The sequence below is a fragment of the Equus przewalskii genome, chromosome 10, assembly GCF_037783145.1.
Source record: "Equus przewalskii isolate Varuska chromosome 10, EquPr2, whole genome shotgun sequence".
Taxonomy (NCBI): Eukaryota; Metazoa; Chordata; class Mammalia; order Perissodactyla; family Equidae; genus Equus; species Equus przewalskii.
Genome location: NC_091840.1, coordinates 39,849,540 through 39,877,188, shown reverse-complemented (window position 1 = coordinate 39,877,188; position 27,649 = coordinate 39,849,540). Strand labels below are relative to the sequence as shown.

General features: G+C 39.9%; 1 protein-coding gene across 2 annotated transcripts in view; it reads right to left on the bottom strand.

Moving 5' to 3' along the window:
• Positions 1 to 27,649, bottom strand: part of MYO1D (myosin ID) — a 319,278-nt gene that overhangs the window by 185,120 nt on the left and 106,509 nt on the right. For both annotated transcript variants that reach the window (XM_070562560.1, XM_070562558.1), the window contains exons 12-14: positions 25,117 to 25,187; positions 21,629 to 21,703; positions 16,561 to 16,693 (exon numbers count right to left, since the gene is read on the bottom strand). In XM_070562560.1, coding sequence (XP_070418661.1) covers positions 16,561 to 16,693; positions 21,629 to 21,703; positions 25,117 to 25,187 — 279 coding nt within the window. The remainder of the gene's footprint in view (positions 1 to 16,560; positions 16,694 to 21,628; positions 21,704 to 25,116; positions 25,188 to 27,649) is intronic.

The following is a 27,649-nucleotide window of genomic DNA, read 5'->3' as shown; positions in this document are numbered from 1 at the left end:
GAGAGCAGCCCAGACTGTGCCGATATTGCTGTCTCTCTGTCTGGCATTCAGAGTTACCTCACCCACTAGGCTGTGGTCCTTCAGAGTAGGGTTTTCCTTATTTCTTTTAAAATAGTTGAGATATAAGTCAGAGGGAGAAAGTCAAATACTGCATGATCTCACTCAGAAGTAGAAGATAGTAACAATGACAAACAAACACACAGCAATGGAGATTGGATTGGTGGTGACCATAGGGGAAGGAGTTGGGGGGAAGGGGTGACTAGGCTGACACGTGAGGTGACAGACTATAACTTTTGGGTGGTGAACATGATGTAATCTACACAGAATTCGAAATATATTACGATGTACATCTGAAAGCTATATAATGTTATAATCCAATGTTACTGCAATAAAAAAATAAAAAAAAAAAATTTAAGTTGAGAAGTTATAAAACCACCTGTAGGCGTCAGCGACTCTAAGAAAAAGCCTAGCAAGAAATCCTTCCCTCTGTGCCAATTAAGTTCTGTACCACGCATTACACCGTAACTCCTTTTCAACATAAAACTGGGCTTGGCATAGATCCTGGCACACTGAAGAAAACAAATGATCACTGGATGAACCAACGAGGTCAACTGTATCCTCCTTACCAGTGTGAAGACTTCCCTTCCCTTCGCTGGATCTATCATCTTTCAGACACACAGATGCACTTTAATTAAGAGAGAGAGTCCTTTGTAGTTAAATTAGGCAGTTTGGAGCTCCAGCGAGGGCAGGAGGGGAAAAGGAGTAGTAAATAATTTAAGAACTAGGAGAGATGAGAAGAGTGTGCATTTATTTGCATTTTGAATAGAATAAGAGTTTTCAACATCTAAACAGGAAGCTCTAAATATATATTTATCATGCTGGCTCCCACGATGAAAAGTAATGCCATTTTCTTCCTTCATCTAAGCCCTGCTGGATTAGTTTCCTATTGTTGCTATAGCAGATTACCACAAACTTAGTGGCTTAAAACAATACAAATTTATTCTCATACAGTCCTGGAGGTGAGCAGTTTGAAATAGGTCTCACTGGGCTAAAAATCAAGGTGCCAGCAGGGCTGTCACTTTCTGGAGGCTCTGAGGGAGAACCTGTTTTTGCATCTTTTCCAGGTTCTAGAAGCTGCCCACATTCTTGGCTTGTGGCCTTCTTCCATCTTTGGAAAGCCAGCCACGGCCTGTTGAGTCTTTTTCATGACGCCATCTCTCCGGTTCTGACTCTTCTGCCTCCCTCCTTCTGTTTGAAGGACTCTTGTATTTCCACTGGGCCTACCTGGATAACGCAGGATCATCTCTTTATTTTTAGGTCAGCTGATTAGCATCCTTAACTCCAGCTGCAACCTTAATTCCACCTTGCCATGTAACATAACATGTTCACAGGCCCTGGGCATTAGGATGTGGATATCCTTGGGAGTCTGTGGTTAAAAACAAACAAACAAACAAACCTCTCTCTCTCTCTGGTCTTTGTCCCAGGTTCCTGGCAAAGAACTTCAAAAACCTTTGGAATTCCCTCAGTGATAGGAGTATCTTTGTTATGCTAATGAGGTGTCGTGCCCAGTCCCAAAAAAGCTTCAGGACAGAGGCTCGTCATCAGGAAAACTCTCCACATGATTAGACGGCTGGAACTTCCAGCTGCCTGACCTCTGGGGAGCGGAGGGGAGCTGGAGATTGAGTTCAATGATTTAATCAATCATGCTTATGTAATGAAACCCCAATTAAAAAAAAATCTCAGACATTGAGGCTCTGAGGAGCTTCCTGGTTGGCAAACACATTGATGTCCTGGGAGGCTGACGTACTCTGACTCCACGGGGACAGAAGCTCCTGCTCTTGGGACCATCCAGACCTTCCAGACCTTGTCACTCTGTGTAACTCTTCACATGGCTGTTCTGCATGTTTAGCATCAGAATTGAATTGAATTATAGGACACCCAGTGGTTATCAGAGAACTGGTGTTGGAAGGCAGAGGCCATTATTCTTCCTAGCACAACTGCCTCTTTTCATCTCACCTGTGGGACTGAAAAACAAGACCACAATGTTTTGCAGCACCTCCCACCAAGAGGTGGAGTTTCCACTCCACTCTGAATCTGGGCTGGCCTTAGTGACGGCTTTAATCCACAGAATGTGGCAGAAGTGTCAGTGGGTTACTGGTGGACACTCAGCCTTGTGAGCCTTTGCCCTTTTGGAATCTGTCTCCCATCATGTGAAGAAGCCCTGGACCAAAGACTATAGGAAGAAAGAGGCCAAATTATCGGGCCATCCAGCCATACCATGTAAGGAACCACTGTAGTCTATCCAGCCCCAGCTGACCACAACCACTTGGTGAGCCCAGGGGAGCCCAGCAGAAGAACTGACCAGTCATCCCACCAAATCATGAGAAACAATAAATTGTTGTTGCTTTAAAAACTACATTTTAGGGTGACTTGTTATGTATTAATAGATACTTCTTCCCTATTCTGGAACACCAATCCTTGGCTTAGATATTAAGCAGAGGACCAATATTATTATAAAACACAAGCAGAGATGGTGTCAAGTAAGCAGTGTAGGCAGATTCTGAACTCACCTCCTCCCATGGACACAATGAATTTACAACTATTCTTACAACAATTACTGCTGAGAGAAAATTGAAAACTGGATAAAAAGAACCCCATAAAAAGGGATAGTGCTGACTGAGGTGGAAGAGGTAGAAATTCCTTTCTGGAGAGAAAAAAAGCCCACCTTCTAGCCGTGATACTTCACGGCTGGCTGGGAGCAACCTTAAGGTATGCAGCCTTCCACGGAGGAGCGGGGGATATGAGCAGGGGAGCATTACCACAATAAGCAGTTCTTGGTCTCAGCACAACCAAAACAAGTGTCATAATACCCGGCTTTGCTGGCTATTAACTACAATGGGGAATACCCCCAGAAAAGCTACCGGACATAAGGGACAAAACAAGGTCTGCTCTTAAAGGGTCCATGCACAAAATCACCTGTTTCAGAAAGTAACCTAAAATCACCAGAAAGAAAGGTGCACAGTCCTTTGGTGAAAAGAGACTCACTTGATAGGCTCTGGGTGCATCTTAGTGAGAGGTGAGACCTCTCCAGGGACTGAGACATTGGTGGCAGCCATTACTGTGACTTAGTACAGGTCTGTTGACACAGACACTGGCAGACACCATTGGAATTCTTCCCCTGGCCTATTATCCCAGGCTCTTCGCTATCCACTAGAGCACCAATTTAATCCAGCTCAGCCAGGGCAAGGAGCCTCCCCTAGGGACTGGCCTCACACAACAGCAAGCCCTTGGGCAACTTGCGGGCTCGTAGAGGTGGGGTGCCTGGAACCTCTGCAACTGGGGGAGTGGGTCCGCCTCTGTGGGGCAAGACGTGCACGAGGAGCAGGCCTGTGTTAGCAGAGTGTGTGGGGCCTCTGCAGTGGGGTGACTGGGTTTGCTTCAGTGGGTTGGGGCGTACACATGGGGCAGAACTATGTTGACAGGGTGTGTGGCCCTGCAGGCGGTGGGACCTGTCAGCTGCAACAGACTTGTGCTTCTCAAATAGCCACATTGGGGATCAGCCCCACCTTCCAAAGCCTGAAACAACTGGGTGCTCCCATGCCTGGGGCTGGCCCCACTCAGCTGCAATCCTGAGAGAGCTGACAAGAACCTTGTAGGCTGGAGGCCTACAGCAATTGTAAGCCCCTGAGCCTAGCAACCAGCCACACTGGGGACCTACTCACTTAACAGAAAAACTGCAACAGGTATGTGCTATTAGACCTTGCAGCCAACTGTGCAGGGGCTCCCTGTGCCCGATAAAGTGACTGAAAGGACCACAGCAGCCAAAAACAGCTGAGCATTACAACCAGCAGGCCAGGAAGACAGAAAAAAATGCAAAGATATTCTGTGGTCTTGGATTGGAAGAATTAACATATGTTAAAATGTCCATACTTCCTAAAGCAATCTACAGATTCAATGCAGTTCCTATCAAAGTTCCAACAACATTTTTCACAGAAATTGAACAAAGAATCCTAAAATTTATATGGAACAAAAGACCTCAAATAGCCAAAGGAATCCTGAGAAAAAAGAACAAAGCTGGAAGTATCACCCTCCCTAACTTCAACATATGCTACAAAGCTATAATACTCAAAAGAGCATGGTACTGCCACAACAACAGACACACAGATCAATGGAACAGAATTGAGAGCCCACAAATAAACCCACACATCTATGGACAGCTAATATTTGACAAGAGAGCCAAGAACATACAATGGAGAAAGGAAAGTCTCTTCAATGGTGCTGGGAACACTGGACAGCCAGATGCAAAAAAATGAAAGTTGACCATTATCTTACACCATGCACAAAAATTAACTCAAAATGGATTAAAGACTTGAATGTAAGACCTGAAACCATAAAACTTCTAGAAGAAAACATAGGTGGTATGCTCTTTGATATCAGTCTTAGCAGCATATTTTCAAGTCCCATGTCTGACCAGGCAAGCGAAACAATAGAAAAAATAAACAAATGAGACTACATCAAACTAAAAAGCCTCTGCACAGCAAAGGAAACCATCAAGAAAACGAAAAGACAACCTAACAACTTGGAGAAAATATTTGTAAACCATGTATCTGATAAGGGGTTAATTTCAAAAATATATAAGAACTCATACACTGCCACAACAACAAAACTAACAACCCAATTAAAAATTGGGCAAAAGATCTGAACAGACATTTCTTCAAAGAAGGTACACAGATGGCCAACAGGCACATGAAAAGATATTCAACATCACTAATTATCAGGGAAATGCAAATCAAAACTACAATGAGGTATCACCTCACTCCCGTCAGAATGACTATAATTAACAAGAGAAAAAATAACAAATGTAGGGGAGGATGTGGAGAAAAGGGAATCCTCATACACACTGCTGGTGGGAGTGCAAACTGGTGCAGCCAGTATGGAAAACAGAATGGAGATTCCTCAAAAAATTAAGAATAGAACTACCATATGATCCAGCTATCCACTGCTGGGAATTTATCCAAAGAACATGAAAACACGAATGAGTAAAGATATATGTACCCCTATGTCCATTGCAGCATTATTCACAGTAGCCAAGACCCGGAAGCAACCTAGTGCCCATCAAGGGACGAATGGATAAAGAAGATGTGGTATATGTATATATATACATACACAATGGAATACTACTCAGCCATAAAAAAGAATGAAATCTGGCCATTTGTGACAACATGGATGGACCATGAGGGTATATGCTAAGTGAAATAAGTAGAGGGAGAAAGTCAAATACCATATGCTCTCACTCATAAACAGAAGACAAAAATAACAACAAACAAACACATAGAGACAGAGATTCGATTGGTGGTTACCAGAGGGGATGGGGGGAGGGAGGAGGATGAAAACAATAATTAGGCCATGTGTGTGGTGATGGATTGTAATTAGTCTTTGGGTGGTGAACATGATGTAATCTATACAGAAATTGAAATATAATGTTATAAACCAATGTTACCACAATAAAAAAAATTAAAGCACAAGCAGAATCTTACTTTAAAAAAGTGACGGGTGAACAAATGTTTACGAAATCTGTAATGGTATTCAAATGGAGCTTTTATATGGGGAAGTTGTAGCTCACTTTTAAAAAGGGCTTACAATAAATTTAAAACAAATTTAATGGGATGGGGAAGTGAGGGAGGGGGTACTATTTACTTGAGGATTTTCCGTGAGTTTCCGGGGATACAAGGTTTTTACTGCTTGGTGAACAAACTAAGAAAACTGGCACTGAGCACAGTAAATATTGAAAAGCTACTAGATCTACCTGTACGCTTTGGTACTGGGGTAACAGAATATGCATTACACAACTGAGCTCTTAGTTGTCTCTCTTCTTAACTAACAACGATAAAGTCTCTGGACCTAATAACCTAATTCATGAAATGAGGATATTAGGGGTTCAACTTCAGTAATGACACACTAGGTAATTTAAACCAACACTCATGCTGGGGATACCTAGGCTAGGCAAGTAAAATTTGCAAAACATCTGCTTAAAGACATTGCAGAACTAACAAGATAGTGGAGAATATTGAGGCCAGAATCCAGGGGAGGAGGGAAGCCATGGAGAATAGCCCAGGTTTGAGACCTCCTTTTTCCTGGGGGAATTTGCCAACTCCAGATTAAGTGGATGGATCTGAGTAGCCTCATAGGGCTAGTGGGACCGAGATTAGAGACTAGGGCCTGAAAAGGAAAAGGTCATGGGTAAACTCCTCTCACTTTGGGTTGGGGTCCCAAAAGGCTGCCATTAGCAATAAGGGTGAATCAGAAGTAGGCAGTCCCTCACAGGGACCATAGTTCAACTTTGAATCACTTCAGTCCTTGAAACTGGAAGAGCTGATTTGGAATACTAGCGCTGTTAGATGCCTACAGGAGCAAAGGTAAATCTTCCCTGGAGAAAGATTACATAAATGTGGGCCTCCAATTATTGCTATAAACAATTTGGCAAACATAAGGTTTGGAACAAAATAAAAATTAACCAGACATATAAGGAATCAAGATAACATGAATTAGAAACAGCAAAGTAACATACAAAATACACAGACCTGCAGGGGTCCAGATATGAGAGTTATCAGATAGAGATACTGAAATAACCAGGCTTAACGTGTTCAAGATAACAAAAGACAATATTGAGATTTTTTTTTAGAGAACCAGAAGCTATAAAAAAGAACCAAACCAAAGGAAAAACTGATACTGAAAAATACAATAATGGAAATTAAGAATTCAGTGGATCAGTAGAAGCGTAGATTAGAAATAGCTGAAGAAAAAAATAATGAACTAGAAGGTAGGTGAGAAGAAACTTCCTAAATGAGCATGGAGAGACCAAAGAAGAGAGGTTAAGAGGCATAGAAGATACATGAGATGGTCTAAGTAACTGGAGTCCTGAGGGAGAGGAGACAGAAGGGACTGAAGCAATATTTCAAAACTAATAGCCAAGAACTGTGCAAAAACGATGAAAAACAATCAAGCTGTTACAAACTGAAGAATTCCGACAAACTCCAAGCAGGATAAAAAAAAATCTACACCCAGGTACATTCTGAAAACAAACTTCTGAAAACCAAAGAAAAGCAGCCAGAGGAAAAAACACTCATTATGCGTAAGGAGCAACAAACAGACGACAGCTGACTTCTCCAAAGAAACAACGGAATCCAGCAGACCGCCAACTTAGAATTTCACACCCAGCAAAAATATTCTTCAAGAATGAAAACAGTAGAAAATACTTTCAGGTAGACGAAAACAGAGAATTGGTCAACATCAGACCTCAAATATAACAGGATAAAGTTCAAGCAGAAGAAAAATGGTTCTAGATAAAGGTCAGTGATACAGAAACGACAAATGAGTAAATCTAAACAGATACTGAATATGTAGTAGTAACAATAATGATGATGATGCTGTTATCTCATTGGTCTAAATATATATATATATATATATGTATACAATTAAAATATATGACCAGGGGCTGGCCCCATGGCCGAGTGGTTAAATTTGTGAGCTCTGCTGCAGGCGGCCCAGTGTTTCGTTGGTTTGAATCCTGGGCGTGGACACGGCACTGCTCATCAAGCCACGCTGAGGTGGCATCCCACATGCCACAACTAGAAGGACCCACAACGAAGAATATACAACTATGTACCAGGGAGATTTGGGGAGAAAAGGAAAAAATAAAATCTAAAAAAAAAAAATGACCAAAATAGCATATAAGTTGGGAGGAAGGCAAATGGAATTAAAATGTTTCTTGGATCTTGCATTGTCCAGGAAGGAGGTAAAAATACCAAATAATATTAGATTTTTATATTCAAGAATGATAATGTAATAACTCCAGTAACCACTAAAACAATATTACGATGTAAATCTTTCAAGATAATAAAGGGAATAAATGGAATAATAAAAAATTATTATAACACCAAGTGTGGGGAAGGAGGAAGGAAAGAGTGCCTTCTTAGGTTCAACTAAACATTCTCACTCAAAAGACTCATAGGCCACACTTGGCACAAGTCTACTCAGAAGGACAAGAACATGGCTTGCCAGTTGGCAGTGTCAAGGCCCTTACAGCAGTCCACACAGTAGCCAGGTGACAGCTCAGGTGCAAGTAGATGAGATCCACATCAGGTGGGTATGGGAAGTGCCCTTGGTTTAAAAGCCTCTTGCTTCATAGGATCCAATATCTCTTAAAGCAACTCTGAAGACATAGCTTCCAGGGTCCATGGAAGCGACATGCCTAACAGATAAGTCACCACATTCAAGGAATCCCAAAGTATGTCATCCCCACCAGACATTTATCATTCTCCCAGTAAAGGTGCAATTTACCAAGAGGGGTAATTTTTATCATAAGTAATGTTGCCTTGTAGTACAGTTGATATACATCCTACTAGGGTAATTGGGGAACAGAGCTAGAAATTTAACTGAAGTTTAGTTGTCAAGCAGAAGGAATAAAATTTGGTTTACCTTTTGCCCACATAATCTAAAAGAAAGTTAAAAAGGAAAGAAAAAGAAATACAGAGGAGTCAAATAGAAAGCATTAGCAAGATGGTTGATTTAAACATGACATATAGTAACTACATTAAGAATAAATGGACTAAAAGATTTATTCAACAGACAAACATTGTCAGAATGGATTAAAAAACCAAATTAACTATATGCTATTTACGAGACAAACTTGAAACATAAGGACACAGAAAAGTTGAAAGTAAAAGGGTGGAAAAAGATATACCATGCAGATCCTGGGCAAAAGAAAAGCTGGTGTAACTATTTTATTCATGCAAAGCTGACTTTAAGGCAAAAAGCAATATAGAAGTAAGGAGAAACGTTTCATAATGATAAACGATTCAAACACTAGGAAGAAATAATAGTTCTAACTTGAATAAGCCTAATAAATTCTCAAAATATTTAAGGCAAAAACTGAAGGTACAACAAGGAGAAGTAGACAAATTCAGAATCAAAGTAGATTTTTATCACGTTTCAGCACTGACAAAACAAAGAAATTAGTAAGAATACAGAAAAACCGGACAACAATATGATTAGCAAACTTGACCTAATGGACGTGTATAGCATATTAAATGTAAATTATACATATATAAACAAAACTTAACAAATTTCTAAGAATTGAAATCAGAAAGAGTATATCCTCTGACCAAATGAGACTAAACTGGAAACCAAAAGCCAAAAGATAATTAGAAAGTCTTGTATGTTTGGAAATTAAGAAATACACTTCTAAATGACCCTTGGGTTGAAAAGAAAATTACAGTGTGAATTAGAAAATGTTTTGAACTCAATAATTTATACAATCATGTGGGCAAAGCAATCTTAGTATGAGGTATCATTTGAGTAGTATAAGTACTTTACTAAACAGAAACCAGTTAATGGAATTTCACCAGCATTGACTGATTATGCACAGGAAGTGGTAACACTAGATTAGACATTAAGGACCAACTAAGGGGTGGGGGAATGCCCTTTCCCCCCGGTTAGTAATATAAAAATCTTCAGATAAGGATTCTAGTGGAAATACTTTCTCTATATTTAATCAGCATTCTGTCTCAATTTATAAATGCCACCTCCTCTCTCACTTATAAATATCCAGACTGACTCAGCCTAAGAAATCCTAAATTTGACAAATTCTAAATGTCTTATAAAGGTTAAGTCACAAAAGTTAATAGTGATCTTATTCTATTGCACTTTTAACCTTTTTCTCCCTATATTTTATGCAAGAAACATCATTTGTGAAAGTATACCAATCGTATATACGTATGTATTAGCCAGAAGGCATGGTATTTAGATATTCATCTATTTAAACTGCTCTGAACACTATCAAATAGAGTCGAAGGCAAGTCAGGTTCATCTAACAATTTACTGACCATTTGTTCAGAGTGCTTTATTAGGTATGAAGAGGTATATAAAATTAGAAGAACTCATTCCCTATATCCAAAAGACTTATAATCTAGGTGGGGAGACAACAACATTTAAAACACTGTGTAGACTCTGAAAAAGTGAGCAATCAGGGACCTGCACTTCTGGTGATGGAAGACTAGGCAATTCATATCAACCTTCCTGATGAAGTCATTAAGAAAAAGCACTAGACAAAACGCAGGGAAAAAATCTTAAATGTATCAAAGAGCTAATAAGATGGCCAAGATGAGGTTAAGACTAACATCCAGAGTGACGCGCCCCGCCTTCAGGGCTGCTTTCGTCTTAGAAACTACTATTGATCCGGATAGGTAGCTACCAGGCTGAGCACAGCTTCTGACAGCCTTGGGGAGCTAGGGAGATGAAAGCTGGAACCGAGGCCATGGATAAGGGACACTGGTCTGGAATCCTGCGTAGCTAGATCTGGGAGTTAAAGGTGAATGGAAAACAATTTGGCCCTTTCAGGGATGGTGGCCCATTGCTGAGGTACTATGGGTCCTGAAACTGGATTAAGGCGATCCCAGATTGTCAGAATCGGTCTGATATACTTTTTTAAACTTAAACTTTCAATTTTTCTATTACGTTTAGGTGTCATTAACAAATGGCATATATCTGTTTTCTTTTTCTTTCACCTGATTTGGCAATTTTTATCCATTTACATTCAATGTAATTACTAACATACTTGGATTTATTTCTACAGCTTAAGTTGTCCTGGCTTTCCTATGTTCTTTTGTCTCCTCTTTCCTATGTTTTTTTAGGATTATTATTTTGTCTCATTCTGGCTCCCCTCACCTCTACTAGTCTGGAAGTTAGAACTTCATTTCTATTCTCTTAATGACTACACTAGAAAATTTAACATGCATTTGTACTCACCAGAGTTAAAAGCTAAGCAATATTTTTATCCTTTTCCTGAACAACCAAGGACCTTAAGCCCTAGAATTATAATCATTCACCCCTCCCAATGTATACGCTATTGTTGTTGTGCTATTTAATTCTAATACGTATTTTTAATCTAATAAAATATTATTTTTATAGTCAGTTTATTTTCGTCCACATGTTTACCAATTCCTTTGCTCTTCCTTCTGCATTTCAAGCTCTCACTTAGCATACACTCTTCCTCCTGCCTCACGTACATCCTTTAGAGTTTCCTTTAGTGTGGTTCTAACTCTCTGTTTTTACTTTTCAGAAAAATTCTTTATTCCATCTTTTTTCTCCAATATATTTTCTCAGTATAGAATTTTGATTTACACTTATTTTCTCTCAGACTGTTATTCCTTTAAAGCTAATCTGATTTTAAGGTATTTTCTTTGCCTTTGATGTTCTGGGGTTTTATTAGGTGCTTAGATGCAGATTTCTCTTGATTTTTCCAGCTTGGGATACACTGAAATTCTGGACTCTGTAGAGTGGTGTCTTTCATCATTCTTGAAATTCTCACCAATATTTCTTCAAAGATTGCTCCGCTCATCTTTTCCTCTCCTTGTATAACTCTGATTAGATGCATGTTAGATCTTTCCATTTATCTTCCATGTCTCTTAACGTTTCTTTTCCATGTTTCATTTCTTGGTCTCTCTAAGTGGAATTCAGGATAATTTCTTCCATTCTTTCTTTCATTTCACTATTCTCTCTTCAGCTTTGTCCAAACTAATGTTAAACTTATCCGTTAAGTTTTTTTCTTTTTTTTGAGGAAGATTAGCCCTGAGATAACATCTGCTGCCAATCCTCCTCTTTTTGCTGAGGAAGATTGGCTCTGAGCTAACATCTGTGCCCATCTGCCTCTACTTTATATGTGGGACGCCTGCATGACTTGACAAGCGGTGCCATAGGTCCACACACCTGGGATCTGAACCAGTGAACCCTGGGCTGCTGAAGCGGAAACATGTGCACCTAACCACTGCGCCATTGGGCCAGCCCCTCCACTGAGTTTTTAATTTTAAATTATTTAGTTTGTATTTCTATCAGTTGCCTAGTTACCTGCTCTTTTTCACATTTTTAGGCCTTTCATTTCTTGAAACATACTAAACATTCTTATATTCTGTTTCTGATAATTCCAGTATAAGAAGTTTTCACGAGTCTGAATCTGTTGTTTAGTCTGACTCTCACATACGGTATCTTGTTTCTTTATGTGTGTAGTGATTCTTTACTGTGAACTCCTTATTTTCCTTAGAACTTGGAAATTCTTTAAAGTCTGGTATGAAGGCGGATTCTTCAAGGAAAAAAAACCATGCTTGCTACCTTCAGACGCCTGGGGACAATACCAGAGCCAGACCACTTTAAATTGTTGGCTTGAGCCTTTTCAGGCCACACAGGTAGTGTGGATTTGGACTGCAAACCTCATAAAAACCGGCTTATGATGACAAATTCTCAAGGAGTGGTCATCCATCCTCCTTGGCTCAGTGCCAAGAACTAAGACAGGCAGTTTTCCTTTCAGATAATGAGAAAGTATTTCTAGTTCACTCTAGAAGTATCCTTTGAGAAGGCAGCCCTTTGGAGACCCACCATTGTGTGTGTGTGTGTGTGTGTGTGTGTGTGTGTGTGTGTGATCTCTTATTAGACAGCCTACTTTAGGCAGGCCCTGGGCTTCACTTGCTTCAAGGACCCAGCCTTGAACAACCATACTCAACGTTACCTACTTCAGCAAACCCCACAGTGTGAAAGGCAGCTTCAGCGCTCTGGTTACTTTTCCCTTCACTCAGTTAACTTCTGCCTTCACTCAGTCCTAGGCCTGCATATTCCTTGCCTTCTTGTTAGTTCACAGCTGCATTCAAGAAGCTCGTGTCTAGAATTTACCTAACACTGTAGTTGTTTTCAGTTGGTTTGAGTGGGCACTTTGTTCACCATGTTGCCAGAAAACGCATCACTCATATATATTTTTAAGATCTTTACATCTATGTTCCTAGGTGAAACTGACGGCTAATTTTATTTTCTCATACTAACCTTGTTCTAAGGTAATACTCATCTCATAACATCAGTGGGGTAGTGGCCTCTCTTCTCCCCAGCCTCCAAACGGTTTGCACGTGATGGGGATTAGTGGCTCCTTGAAGGATTTGTAAAACTTATCTGTAAAACCATCTGGGCCTGATGTTCTTGGCAGAGTTGGGGGAAAGCTGACTTCTGACTAGTGATTCAGAATCTTTAAGGTTACTGATTTATTCAGGTTTTGTATTTCCTCTTGAGTTAATTTTGATCACATATTTTTCTAGAAAACTATCTAATTTTTCAAATTCATTGGCCTACAGTTGTTTATAATATTTTGATGCTTTTTAAAATCTCTATAGTGTATGGACTTGTATCCCTTTTTTGACTCATAGCATTGGTTTTGTTTCTTTTCTCTTTCTTCTTCTTCTTCTCCCCAAAGCCCGCATAGTACATAGTTGTAAATTCTGGTTGTCAGTGCCTCTGGTTGTGCTATGCGGGACACTGCCTCAGCATGGCCTGATGAGCAGTTCTAGGTTTGTGCCCAGGATCTGAACCGGCAAAACCTCAGGCTGCTGAAACAGAGCGCGCAAACCCAACCACCCGACCGTGGGGCTGGCCATAGCACTGTTTTTTCTTTTTCATCTGTTTTATTAAAGATTTGTCTATTTGATTAATTTTTTGGTTTCTTTTTCTTCTTTTTTTTTGCTGAGGAAGATTCACCCTGAGCTAACATCCACGTCAATCTTCTATTTTTTAGCATGTGGGCTGCCAGGACAGCATGGCCTCTAACAGAGCGGCAGAGGTCCCTCCCGGGAACTGAAGCTGGGCTGCCAAAGCAGAATGTGCTGAACTTAATCACTAGGCCACCTGGGCTGTCTCATCTTTCTATTACTTTTAATTTTTGCTATTTAAAAATTATTTTCTCACTTCTTTCTTTAGATTTCTTTGGAGTTCCTCTTCTGGCTTCTTGAGTTGAACTTGTTTACTTTCAATCCTCCTTGTTCTTTTATGAACACATATCAAGTGGGCCACTTTGCAGTACTTTACAGATTTTGATAAATTCTTTGTCATTCAGTTCCAGATAATTTTTTAATTTCCATTGTGATTTCCTCTTCAACTTGTGAGCTATTTAGAAGAGCATTTTTTTGGAAGTTCTCAAGCATATTTTAAAAAAAAAGCTTTTTTAATGCTGATTTTTATTTTACTTGCTGTGGGGATGGAGAATGTATCTGTATATACATTTGTTAAAATGGTTGAGACTTCCTTTGTGATCTAGCATGCGGTCAATTCTTGTACATGTTCCAGTATACTTGAAAGGAATATGTACTTTCTATTCCCTTGGTACAGAACTCTTTTGATCTATTAAAGTTTAAATTTGGTCTTCAAAGCTCCTGCATTCTTACTGAGGTTTTTGTCTGTTGATCTACCAGTTTCTGGAAGAACTGGTTTAAAATCTCCCACTAGGATTGTGGACTTGTCAATTTTTCCTTTAAAAATTTTCAGTTTCTTTTTGTGCTTTGTAGAGTTTATATATAATCACAGCTATGTTGTTAGGGACCTGGTTCAAAACGGCTTTATCATCTTGCCTATTTTCATTTTATTATTAGTTTCTTCATCTGTATTAATACTTTTTTTCTTAAATTTTATGCTCTCTCACATTAATATTGCTTTTAACCAATTTTTTGGGGGGGGTGGGGGAAGTGGTTTATACATCTCTATCCATCTCTTTGTTTTTAATCTTTCTGCAAGGTGTCATTCAGGTACCTCCTATAAGCAGCTATACCTGGACTTTCCACCTATCTGGTCTGTTGAGTCTAGTTACATATATGGTGAGTACCAATTATTTAGATTTATTTCTATCATATTATTTTGTATTTTCTAAATATAACATTTTTCCTTAGTTTCTACCCCGCTCACCTTCCTGCCTTCTGCTGGACTGATAAGTTGTCCACATTCTTTTGCTTGGCCCTGCTCCCTGCCTCCTGCTCCCACCTCCACAAACACACAGATTGGGAAGCTGAAGCAGAGACTGCTAAACTAGGTGCCTACCTCATACGCAGGATCTTTTCCTACTTTGAAACAGAATACATATTTCCAGGTGGGTTCACTGCTGACGAGAATTAAAATGCACTTCCCAGCTCCCCTGGCAACTAGGTAGAGCAAACAAGATGTAGCTGAAGTGCTGTGAGAGACTTCCAGAAAGTCTCTTCAAAAGGGAATAACCTCCAGCTGCCATCCTGGACCAGGAGGATGGAGGCCAAAGGCAGGATGGTAGAGGAGACAGACACAAGGAACCTGGCTCCCTAACCACCTCAGAGCTGCTTTACCACGCCTGGGACACCTTCTTCCGTACTTCCCTGACAGGAGAGAGAAATAAATGTCTGCCTTGCTTAAGCCACTAATTACGCTGAATGCAATTCCTGACACAGAATTTTTGGACGGTTCTAGAACTGTTATTTTTAAAAAACGCATATTTAACTACCAATTTTAGAAAATAAAAGTGATTCTTTTCTAGTTAATCAACAAGTTAATATATTTTATAAACAGTATATTTATAAACATACTTTATAAATACACTAGTAAAATAGATTTTATAAATTCGTGTTCAACTCTATTTCTCGTGTCACATGCCTTCCAGGTTCACTCTACTTCTTGCTGGATGAGGCAGGTTGTCGCTGCCACACAGAGAGAAGCTGAGAGACAAGAGGAAGGGTTTTAAGGGAGGGTTTAGGTATTCTAGTCTTTGGTTCTGGGGTCCTCACCCCTGCCTTTCTGGAGGTTTGATTATACAGGCCAACAAATTGTGCTTATTTGTTGTCACTTGAGGCCAAAGAATCCTGACGAAAAGAAACAGAAAGCTAGTGAACAGACGTATTCTTGTGGCATTTGCCTAATTTATCCACAGTGAAGTAACCAGAAACAGTACAGATTTAAATTCTTAGAGAGGAAGTTGATTTGGGGGAAAAAAAAAAAAAAGATAATAACGGAGAAGAAAATACATAGGAAAAGTACCAGAAGAGAAAGATAAAAATGAAGGAACTAAAAATAACACATCCCAGAATGCTGCTTAATTTATCAAACTTGTCAACAGCGGTAGTTAAGAGCAGAATTCTGTTCTTTAAGAAGAAAAAACAGACTGAAGTTATCAAACAGTATTAGACCTCAAAGGACCAATAAAAAACAGACATAACGGTCAACAATACACCTTTTTATTTCAACTACTTAAAACAGCCTAAGGACAATACTTAAATACTAAACTTCCTCTTAAAACTCTGTCTGGTCATTTTGTATTCAGATATGCTATATTGCTATTTAATTCAAGTTTTTTGTGTTATTTTAAGCCAGGCCCTTTCTTCAGCACAAGGCTGAAGTTCATTTTGTCAGGCACATGCTATACTTTACAGCTATATACACATTTTAAAGATCTCACTAAGACTTTCCAACCTTGATGACAACAGTAGGACAAAAAGCCCAAATTTAAGAAAAGCATTTCATCTGGGATGCAAACGATGGTTTTACCAAGCCACGTTAAAAACAAATAAACAAAAAGTAAGAATAAAAATTCTATTATAACATTCACTTTAAATATATATTTATCAATTCGCTTTACTCTAATTACCTAAAAAAGCATATCATATATTCATTCTCTATAACACATATTGAGAGGAACTCTATGAACTAAAATGGATATTCAGAAAATAAAATAATTACCTTTGACGCAAGGTTGTCCACCAGAGCGATCATAGAATTCTTGAACAAGGTGGCGGCGGTCAGAGGGCGCTTGGTCACCTCTGTAATGCTCAGTTTGCCTTCGGGCCACATGTTCTTCAGCACAGGATTTGAACTGAGAAGCACAGAAAGAGCAATTCAAATGCTACATTCAAATAAGCTGACTAAGAATTGCTAAGCAATCCTGTTGAACCGTGCCCTGGGCGTCACAACGGGGCTGCAGACTGAACTCACAAGGCCCAACTGGAAGAATGGTTCCATCCAGAACACTGTGCTGAAAGTGCAATGACAGATACGGCGCCAGACATTGAGATGTGTCCGAACTATACTACATCCAAAAAATTCTTTAAACTTCTTTAAAGTCACATCTATATTATTATAACCTAGGACCCTGAAATGGTTAACATGGTTCTTACAATATATACATAAAATAAAATGGTTCTGGGGGTAGTTATACAAATGAGGACAAACCACTAGTAGGAAAATGATCCTCAATGTCATGGCAGAAAACATGAAAGTAAAAGCATTTTCTAGTTGAAACAAATATTCATACAGAATAGGTAACACTACAAAAAGCCAGGTCTTTCTAAAAATACAGATAGGGATAGAAAATAACCCTTTTTACATTCTAGTAAATCCCTTTACTGCAGCTGAATTTATGAACAAATTTATAGGTAGCATTGGTGGTGACAATATTTTATTGATATGACACTGACTGTTGCAATTCAATTCTTAAAGTGTACTTCAGGCCAGTTTTCATGCTATAAAATTATATATTCATTATTTGGCTCTGTGAAGATATTTTGAAAAACATGTGTGGTGGCCTCAACTCTGATTTTCTTCCTGTTTCATTTCGGGTGCTTTTGATTTTAAAGTAATTGGAACTTGAAATGTTGCTTGCTTTCTCCAGAACTTTTCTCTTGTCAGAATTTTTCTTTTTTAATTGGGAGTTGAAGAAAGACTTACCATGGACATTCTCTGCTAATTATGTTTACCACTGCCGTCATTTTGGCCACTTTTCTTAAGTGGTATAAAACCGAGAAAATTGAGTTGGTTCCCCAAACACCTAAGTAAGTGTCTGTATGCAGAGGCTCAAAATAATAGTTGCAGAGTGCCAGAGTGGATGACAAAGGAGCACAGAAGATAAGTGGTGAGGGGAAGACTGACTGGGGCTATGAAGGAAGACAGAGCAACACTCCTAACCCTCGCCACTGCCAGCAAGCGTGCCAACTACATCGAAAGCGGCTAGAAATAATGCCATGATCTGTAGTTTACGGACCCAGTTTTATTACTTTCTAGTCCTATTTCATAATTTTCCAATGATACACATATCAACAAAAGTGACCACATAAATGTATATTGTTTTTCCTTAACTTTTCCATTCTAACCTTTAGCAGAGAGGGAATTTAAGGCAATGGTTCTCAACCTTTAGAGCACACGATGCCTGGATGCCTTCCTAACACCTACTGAACAGAATTTCCAGAAAGCAGAGCGTGTGTACTTTGAAAATTCTGAAGCACGCCAAAGACTGAAAATCACCAGCTTTGGGTCTACGCAGTTTCTACCCCAAATTCCACCTCACTCACTGTTCACCATACTTAGAAATTATTCCCATACTACCTTGTGAATGGAGGGAGAGGGGAAAGTTGGAAATGAAGAAAATAAGATGTGTATTATTTTTATTACATTATTAAACAGTAAAATCGACACATAATGAATCAAAACAGACACATACAACCATTTTAAAGAGAAAGAACTTTCAGGCCAGTAAGTCATAAATGTAATATTAACAAAATAGTTTTCAAACATTTAAAAGAACTCTTTCCTTAAAAGGGAAGCTTATTTATCCAGAAACCCAATATGTATACTAGAGAAGGCAGAACTTATCTGGCTAATAAGAGAGTAGTAAAAAGTCTGTGCACCTGGCATGCCACCTGCTTGCTCCCTTCCTCCTTCCATTTACATACGCACACGCACATGCACATGCATGCAGAGGTGCACGTATACTCTCAAGGTCTACAGAACTAGAGATCCAAGGATTACTCTCAAACATATACAAAGGAAGGAAGGATTGAAATTTGGGGAGGTTGTTTAGCATGGAAGCCTTGAAAATTGTCCAGAGGCAAAGACAGCCCAACCAAACACCATCTAGGAGGATGATTTTAGCCAAAATAATTTCAAGACTTCCCACCCCACTGGCAAGGTCTTTCCTATTTTGGAAATAGATACAATAAGTTGCAGGCAGCAGACTTCTAATCTTTTTCCACCTTTGGCAAGACCATCCCTATTGTGAAACGGATTCACCTTCGCCAGATGCCTTTAATTGCTGGATTTATCTAAGTTCCTTTGTTCTGATTCTGTGCTTACCAAGAAACTAAGCATTGTGGATTCTATGGGTGATATTTCTCATTGTCAACTAATAAACTAGAATTCTTACTGCTATCTGACTTCCCCCAAGCAGATTTTCCAATAGGGAAAAAGCCTGTCCTATCAACGCAAGTATTCCCTTCCATGTGACTGTTAGATTTTTCACTGGAAATAAATCCACGTGCTGATTTGTTTCTACATTGGTCCTGTGAGCTTGGGGTTATATGAACTCACTACTGGAAGGTGGAGCTGTTCTCAGTGAGCTGAACCTCTGATGAATTCACCAAGGCAATGAATGCCACCTTGCACAACCTCTTGGTACACAGCCCAGCTGCCTTCTCCGGGCAACACACCCGGACACTGCCACTGGCCACTGAGGCTGTTTTTCCAATTTGAGTTTTTGACATTTGTAACACAGAGCAATGCCAGACTCTGTCATTTGTCCTTCAAAATGAGTGCATCTTACCTGATAAATCAGGCATTGAAATTCCTTTCTCAAAGTCCCTTTTCTCCACGACCAGCTCTTACGTGGGTCCCCTCTCACATTCCCATGTATCTGTAACTTTCTAGTGATGATAGCTCCATCACCGTTCTTGGTGGCTTCAACATTGACACGGATGAATCATTTTACAGCAAAACTTCTTGAAAGAACTGTTTGAACACAAGGTCTCCACATTCTCATTTTCTGTATTCTCTTGAACCCATTTTAAAGAGACATTTGTCTTCATGACTCTACTGAAACCAGTGTTGTCAAGAGTCACCCTGACCATGTTGGCAAATCCAGCGGTTAACCTTGGTCCTCATATCACTCTGCTTTTGACGGTATTTGACACAGTTTACAATTTTTTCCTTCCTAAAGCACCTTTTTCTCGGCTTGGCCTCTGAAACATCAGATTCCTGGTTTTCTTCCTACCTCACTGGCACGCTCTCAGCTTCCTTTGCTGGTTTCTCCTTTCTCGCTTGACTCTAAATGTTGGAGTGTCTCAGGGATTTGTCCTTCAACCTCTTCTCTCTTACTTTTTATTTATGCTCACCCTAGATACTCTCATCTAGTCTATGGCTTTAAATACTATCAATATATCGATGACTGTGAATTTGTATCTCTAGTCTCACCTTCACCCTAAGTTCCAGATGCATACACGGAATTGCCACATGGCATTTTCAACTGGATATCCAATATGCACCTCCGACATCACATATCCAAACAAAACTCTTGACTTTCCCCACCAAATTAGCTCCTCCTCTTGTCTTCCCGACATCAAGCATCCCTTCCCCACTGCTCAGGCCTCACTGCTTTCTGTTTTTCTCTCATATTACACATCGTATCCATCAGCAAGTCTTGTTGGCTCTACTTTCAAAATGTCACCCACTCTGACCACTTTTCATCATCTCTGTCACTACCATCCAAGTCTCACCCTGGATTACTAAATTAGCTTCCTAACTAGCCTGCCCATGTCTACACTTGCTCTTTATGGTATGTGTTGTACACAGTAGTGCTAGTGATTTCCTTAAAATATAAAGCACAGCACATCACGAATTCTAATGGCTTCCCTTCATACTTCATCCTTACCTTGGCTCACAGACTCTTCATGATCCAGGCCCTGTCGACCTCTTTCATTTCCTTCCCTACCACTCTCCCTGTGCCTCATTCTGTTTGCAGCTACACTGGCCTTCTTGCCTTCCTCAATACACGCAAGCTCATTCCCACCTTAGCACCTTGGTCCTAGCTGTCCTCTCTGCCTGAAATGCTCTTCCCTCACATGTTCATGGCTTGCTCCCTCACTTCATTCAGGTCTCTGCTCAAATGTCAGCTCTTTTAAGATGCTTTTTCTGACCACCCTATCTAGAACGCTTCCCCTGCCTTTCCTTGTCTGTACCCTTCCTTCAATCTCTTAACTACTTTATCTTTCTTCACAGAACTTGTTAGTACCTGAAATTTAGTTGTTTTCTTGTTTAACTATCATCTCCACTAGAATATAAGATCCACGAGGGCAGGGATTTTTGTCAGAACTATATCCCAGAGCACAGAAGGATGGGTGGCTCAGAGGTGCTCAATACGTTTTGGAAGATCTACTGACCAACTGACTGAGCAGACTTTATAAATGAGGGACTACAGTTCTCTGATCCAAAAGCAGCAGCCGGCCAAGAATCCTCCTGCTTCTTCACGGGCCTTCTTTCTAAAGCATCCATACTGGGTTTGAACTTGCCATTCTTTGCCTGGTTTTATTTTGTCACAGCTTTTTCACATTTTCTTGGATCGTGAGAAGATTCTGTCCACTCAGGATCTATCATCACTGACACTAGATGTCACTTTGATATTAAGGGGCCTCTTCAGGGGCAAAGACACTACAGTGGGAATCTGAGTGAGGAAAGCTTTCTGGGCCAGGGGTTATCTGACACTTCTCCCATGGCCACTGGCCTAGCTAGTGGGGATGCCAGAAGTGAACAGAGAAACTGAGGCAACCCAAGGGAAATCAAATTAGTAGCAGGTTCCTGCCCTAAGTTTATAGATTTTATAATCATAAAGTAATATATTATTTTATTTATTAATCATAATCAAGCATAACTGTAAAATTGGCCAGAAACTCTTAAAATTGTCACATAAAAATAATCATGTGCATATATATTATGCAATATATATGTCAAAGAGCTTAATGTAAAGATAATAAAATTTCAATCCTACCTGTTATACATGAGGCGCTTGAAATCTTGAAATAAAGTGTCTTTATTTTTGTCAATAAAACCAATGACAGAATAGCTAATAGAGAAAAAAATAGAAAACACTCATTATTCACCAAGCAAGATGCACATTTAAGCTTTCTAGAAGTTTACAAGCCTTTCCACTGTTAATTATGCAATCAGTCATCTATAAAGCTGATATTGTCCACCTTGTTCTGTGTTAAAGGGTACCAAATTTACCTACTAAATAGAGGGGAAGCTGTCTCTATTCCTCAAAAAGGGGGCAAACATCAGTACCATCACTATGATTAAGATCATCATTTACTACTGGTTTATCGCTTACCTCAAGAAGATGACTTTTAAAAAGATAGCTGTATTTATCATCCAGCATTCCTAAGATAAAAGCAAAACAGCAACATACTGGAACTAATAGTCTCTTCTGTAGGGAGGTCAAGTGACTTGCCTAAGGTTCGCTCAGTGTGTTCAGGGTGGGATAAAAGAATCCAAGAAGAACTGCAAAGGATGGTAAGATATGGATAAGCAGAGGAGAAAGAGGAAGGCAGGTCACACAGGGAAACAGATTAAATGAAGGGACGGAAGCAGGCACATGCATGGAGTTCTTGAGAGAAAATCAGGAGGCCAGTATTCACGGTTTGGAGGAAGGGAGATGAGTAAGGTCTGGAAAGTCTAGCTAAGATTGCAGTTGGTGACAGAGGCAGGAATGGGAGCTGTTCTGTTGCAGTGACTGTATGGACTCTAGGAGGAGTAAACTCAGTGTTGGGCATAAAAAAGCAATGGAGGATTCTGGGTGATTAAGACAGAGGCCAGGAGGCTGAGCAAATGGTAACTCTAGATGAAGCTGCTCCTTACAGCTCTACCTTCTTGCCTGTCTATTTTTTCCTCCTTGACAATCACATCAATGTAGACAATTCTCAGATCTCTAACCCTGACCCCTCACCAGTGTTTTAGCCTTACATGTTTAATTCTGCAAGAAAGTTCCTTCAGGCTGGGCTGCCCACAGGCACTGAAAGGTCACCAAGTCCAAAATTATTTCCTTGCCTCCTCCAGCCTGAGTCTTCTTCTTAATACCTTCAAGTCACTTTTGACTGAACCCTTGAAGTCTCTTGACTCTTAGTCTATTGTCTAGCCCACAAAATTCGCACTTCAAAGTCCTTACTTTGGCTTTCGGACTCATTGTGATTTGATCTCAATCTACTTTTCCAGGCATTTCTACTTCTCTATGCTACAAAAAGGATACATGCCAGTCAAATGGACCTAGTTGCTATTTTGCGAAAACTTTTAGCACCCTTCCCACTTCTTCCTATAAAAATAATTCCTAGCATCTAAGGACCAGCATTAGCCTTCCCGGGTTTATCACACACAGACAGAAGTATTTTATCATTCTCTTATTCTGAATTCTGACAACACTTGTTATTATTCACATGGCAATTATTTTAAATCATCTTTTATTATATCAGTGTATGTGTGTAAATGTATGTGTGTATGCATGTGTGCATGTATTTATACACAGGATACACATAAACATACACACACACACCTATATACGTCTGTATGTATCTTACATGGAAAGATCTTTGTGGGTAGGGACCATACTTTACAAAGTGTAGTATACACAGAAGATGGCCAGAGAAAATCTAGAAAAGGATTGACGGGCTTAAGGAGAGAAGGGGAAGTCTGAGGCATGGCGTATCCCTCAAGGTGGTCAGCTAGTATTCTGGACTGGGAGTCTGGAAACCTAGCTATTGTCTCAGCTCCTCCATAAACTTGCTGTGCGACCCTGGGTAAGAATTTTACACACTCGGCATAAGTCTCTTCATCTGTAAGACAAAGGTGCTGGCCAAGTTGGTCTCTAGGGCCTCTGTCAGCTCCACTTTTCTGCCATTCTCAGCTGCATCAAAGTACCCTGTAAGCGAGGCCTGGATTTTCAGGGTGGATATCTGTATGGTACTGGATCTTCCCTCTTCAGTATTCTGGAACCTGGAAACAGGACCAGAAAAAGTAGAGAATGGTGCCATTCCAGCAGTAACGGCTAACTTGACAGATGGGGTGACAATTTTGAGCCATATTTATGATTCTAGAGTTTTAATTTAAATCAGGAACAGCTACTAAAATTTCTTCAAATGCCTTTTTGGCATTTAGAGATGATCATCGCTTTTTTGTTGTTTAATCTCTTCCTGTGGTGGGTTACATGAATAGGACTCCTAATATAAAAAATCAGGAGAAAGGAAAACAGAGAACCTCAAACAAAATGAAGGTAAGGAGCAGTGTTCAGTGGACAGTTAAAGCATACTAAATGTAGCAGGGTGAAAAATGCCCCCCGGAAGGCCTTCATGTCAAATTCCCGGGAACCTGTGAATGTTACCTTACATGGTGAAAGATGTGATCACATTAAGGATCTTGAGAGGAGAAATTTATATCTGCCCAGGTGGACCCTAAATGGCATCACAGGTGTAGATTTAAGAGAGAGGCAGAGGGAGATTTAACACAGACACACTGAGGAGGAGGAGGCAACACGACCACGGAGGCAGGGACTGGAGTGATGCGGCCACAAGCCAAGGAATGCCTACAGCCACCTCCTCTAGAGCCTTCAGAGTGCGGCCCTGCCAACACCTGGATTTCCAACCTCTGGCCTCCGGAACTGTGAAAGAATAAATTTCTCCTGTTTTAAGCCATCAATTTGTGGTAATTTGTTATAGCACCCCTAGGAAACTAAAATACTAAGGTAGTTATATTTTCATATCAATTTCTACTTTTATTACAATCAGAAAAGTGTGGCTTGTGAGAATTTTACTTTTTCAAACGTTATTTGAAGAAGAATATGGAAAAATTAGCTTTTGTTTATATCGTTACCCAACTACTTGAGGTTCTTCATACACGGTGGTGACTCAGGCCTGGGCCTGCACGCCTGCTGCCTCCTCTGCTTGGAATGCCCCCTCTTCCTCTCCCCTTCTCCTAATTCATTCCCCTGACTAAGCCTCTTTTACTTTTAGGACTCAGCATGGATATCACTTCCTCCACCAAGTGGGTTAATGATTCCCCCTCAATATTTGCATAATGCCTGTGCGTCTCTAGTTTAATCCTTTCCATCCTCCATTACAGTGATTTATCATGTATCTACCACTAAACTGTTAGCTTCTCCAGGGAGAGGCCCATCTTATCCATCTTTCTATCCCAGTTCTTAACATACTTCCATGATTCACTTATCCATCAGTTGATTCTGACTGAGTGCCAACTATGCCAGGAACTGTGCATGGCCACACAGTGTACGCTCAATAAATGTTTGAAAAGCAAGCAATGAATGAAGCTATGCCAGTTTTTTTTTTTTTAGTGAAGAGACTATAATATATTGGCGTACAAAATGACTGAAAAATGCAAATGAATAGGAAAATAATTTCTGTTTTCCCTGGTTCTATTTTCTGAAGCGAACCTGCATGCGAATCACCATGTTAGGTACCAAAGTAAGATACTCACACTACATCACCTGCGTAATGTCGGATTCGAAAATCTCGATCAAACTCCAGGATTTTGTCTGAGGCACAGAGCTAAGAAATCAAGCAGGAGATGATTTTGAAAACAGATATTTTCACTTTCCTAAAAATATATTCCAACTTAATATAAAACGATAATAATGTCACAAATCATGATATCATTCTGAATGAAGTCACAGTGCATGGGGCTTGATTTAAATATTTGGCTTATGTGGTAAAGACTGTGAGCTTTCACCAGAAAACCACACAGTTAGACTTCATTTCCCAGCTACCCTTGCAGTTGGAAATGGCCAAGTGACCAAGTTCTGGACAATGGAAGGTGAGTGGAAGTTGGGTGAGGCTGTTCCAGGCCAGAGCTGGTAAGAAGCAGGCAATCCTCCTCTGTGCTCTTCTCTTCTCTCACTAGTTGAATGCAGAGAAGGATAGTACGTAGGGGATGGAAGAGTCAGAAGATGGAAGAAGTCTCACTCCTTGAGAGAGAAATAGACTTCTATTGGCTATGACACTTAAATCTTGGCTACTATCTTAACACAGCCCCGCCTACTCTGACCGCCCATGTTCCACTAAAGAGGGACCATATTGAAGGTTTGTTATCTGCTAGGCACATACATCTCATTCAGTCCTCACAACTGATATTTAAAGTATTATGGGCTCTCTTTTACACACATGGAAACTAAGGCTCAAAGAGGTTAGGTAATTGACCCAAGGTCACATAGCTAGTTAGCGGTAGCTCTGGAAGGATTCTTGGAACCGAATGTAACATCTGTGCTCTCCTATGCACACAACAGCCTGGCTCATCTGTCTTCTGCTAAGCTGGGACTCCTAGTCTATCAATTTATAGAAGATCAACCTTCTGCAGCTCTTTCTCACTGAAGAGGAACACTTTATGGAAAGGCAAAGGCAGTTCTATATAGTCCTGATGGCCTCCACACCTGTCTGCAATTTTCCTTGTTACAGGAGCACCTAGACTTCTTTGCCCTGTGAAGGATCACTTGATATCCTATAGATTCTAAAGCAGACATCTATGGATCCATAAGGCACTGAGTCCAGTTATATACAACAACCACTTAGACTGTAGTGTTAGGTATCAAACAACTCCAGCCGGGATGGTGGGTTCTCTGCTAATAACTAGACTGTTAAAAGAACAATTAGTCTATTAATCCAACAGGGGAATAATTAGAGGAAATTAGAGTCAGATTTCTGAGGTTCAAATCCTGGCTCTCCCATCTATGCTCTGTCTCCTTTAATAATTACTTAGAGAGTTGTTCTGAAGGTTAAATGAACTATGGAGACCACAGTGTCTAAAATACAGAGAGGTCTCCAAAACATTTAATTCCTCTTTCCTTCTCTCTCTCTCGTTAACCACTTTTACAAAACTCTTCTACTTATAAAACTCCCAACATAAAAGGACCCAAGAACTGTCTACACTAATTGAATATTCTTACATTCAGATAGTGCAAAGTCTCAACTGATCTGAACTCAAAGGATTTTAGATTTTTGTTTACTTTTTAAAAATAATAGTTACGTATTTATCATTTAGCTTTATATGTTAATGATATTTTAAATGGTAATTTCATGGTTTATCGAATCATTTGCCTGCCTCTCCATGGCAACTTTAACGCATATGAAACGATTTAGCTCCTAAATAAATACAAGCCAGAAATCTCTTATTTAACATGCTAATAACTCTAGTTAATCAGCAACCAATAGCAAATGGTGATACCTGGCTTAGCATACAGGACAATAGCCTTATTTAGCAGAAAGATTCACAGTGATGAAAATATCCTGACAGCTGGTTATTTCATTTCTTTCCTTCATTAGGCAAAAATCCCAGAAAAGAACACACTTTAAAAATTTCCATCTCAGGACCTGTCTGGGGGATGACACTGAGGAAGGAGCCACCTGGTCTGAGAGTTGGGGAAACCTGGGTGCCCACATTTAAAAATAGAAAAGAAAAGAAAAAAAAAAAAGCCTGTCTCCACGAATATATTACTGTTTAGCATTTTCTATCAAATCAGTAGCAACTGCTTAAAAGTACTTTGTACAGTTGCTGCCTTAAGATGAGATGGTATTTCAAAATATTTGGTTGATAAATTTAACGCAGGTGTACAAATGGCCAAGGTGAAACATACCAAAATGAGGTGATTTCTCATGTGAGATTCACAGTTACTTATTCAAAAGAAGTGGGGTCTTGCATGTTTTAGTTTAAAATTCAATATTCCATAAGATGTACTTGGTATGATCGTGACCAATTCAATTCAGTTTGACAAACACTGACTGTCTACCATCTGGTAAGCACAATGCCAGGCGAGTCTTCCCAACTCTGAGCTGTGATTATAAAGGACATTGATAACCCATCCCTCAAAGACAGGACATCTGCCCGTGTACTCAACCATGCCAGCTTCAAAAGCATCACTCTAAACCACTTAGGCTGCTTCTAACTTTGCTCACTGCCACTGCTTCGTCCCCAGCACCCAGGATTACACCTGGAAAGTGAGAGGCACTTATTAAGCACT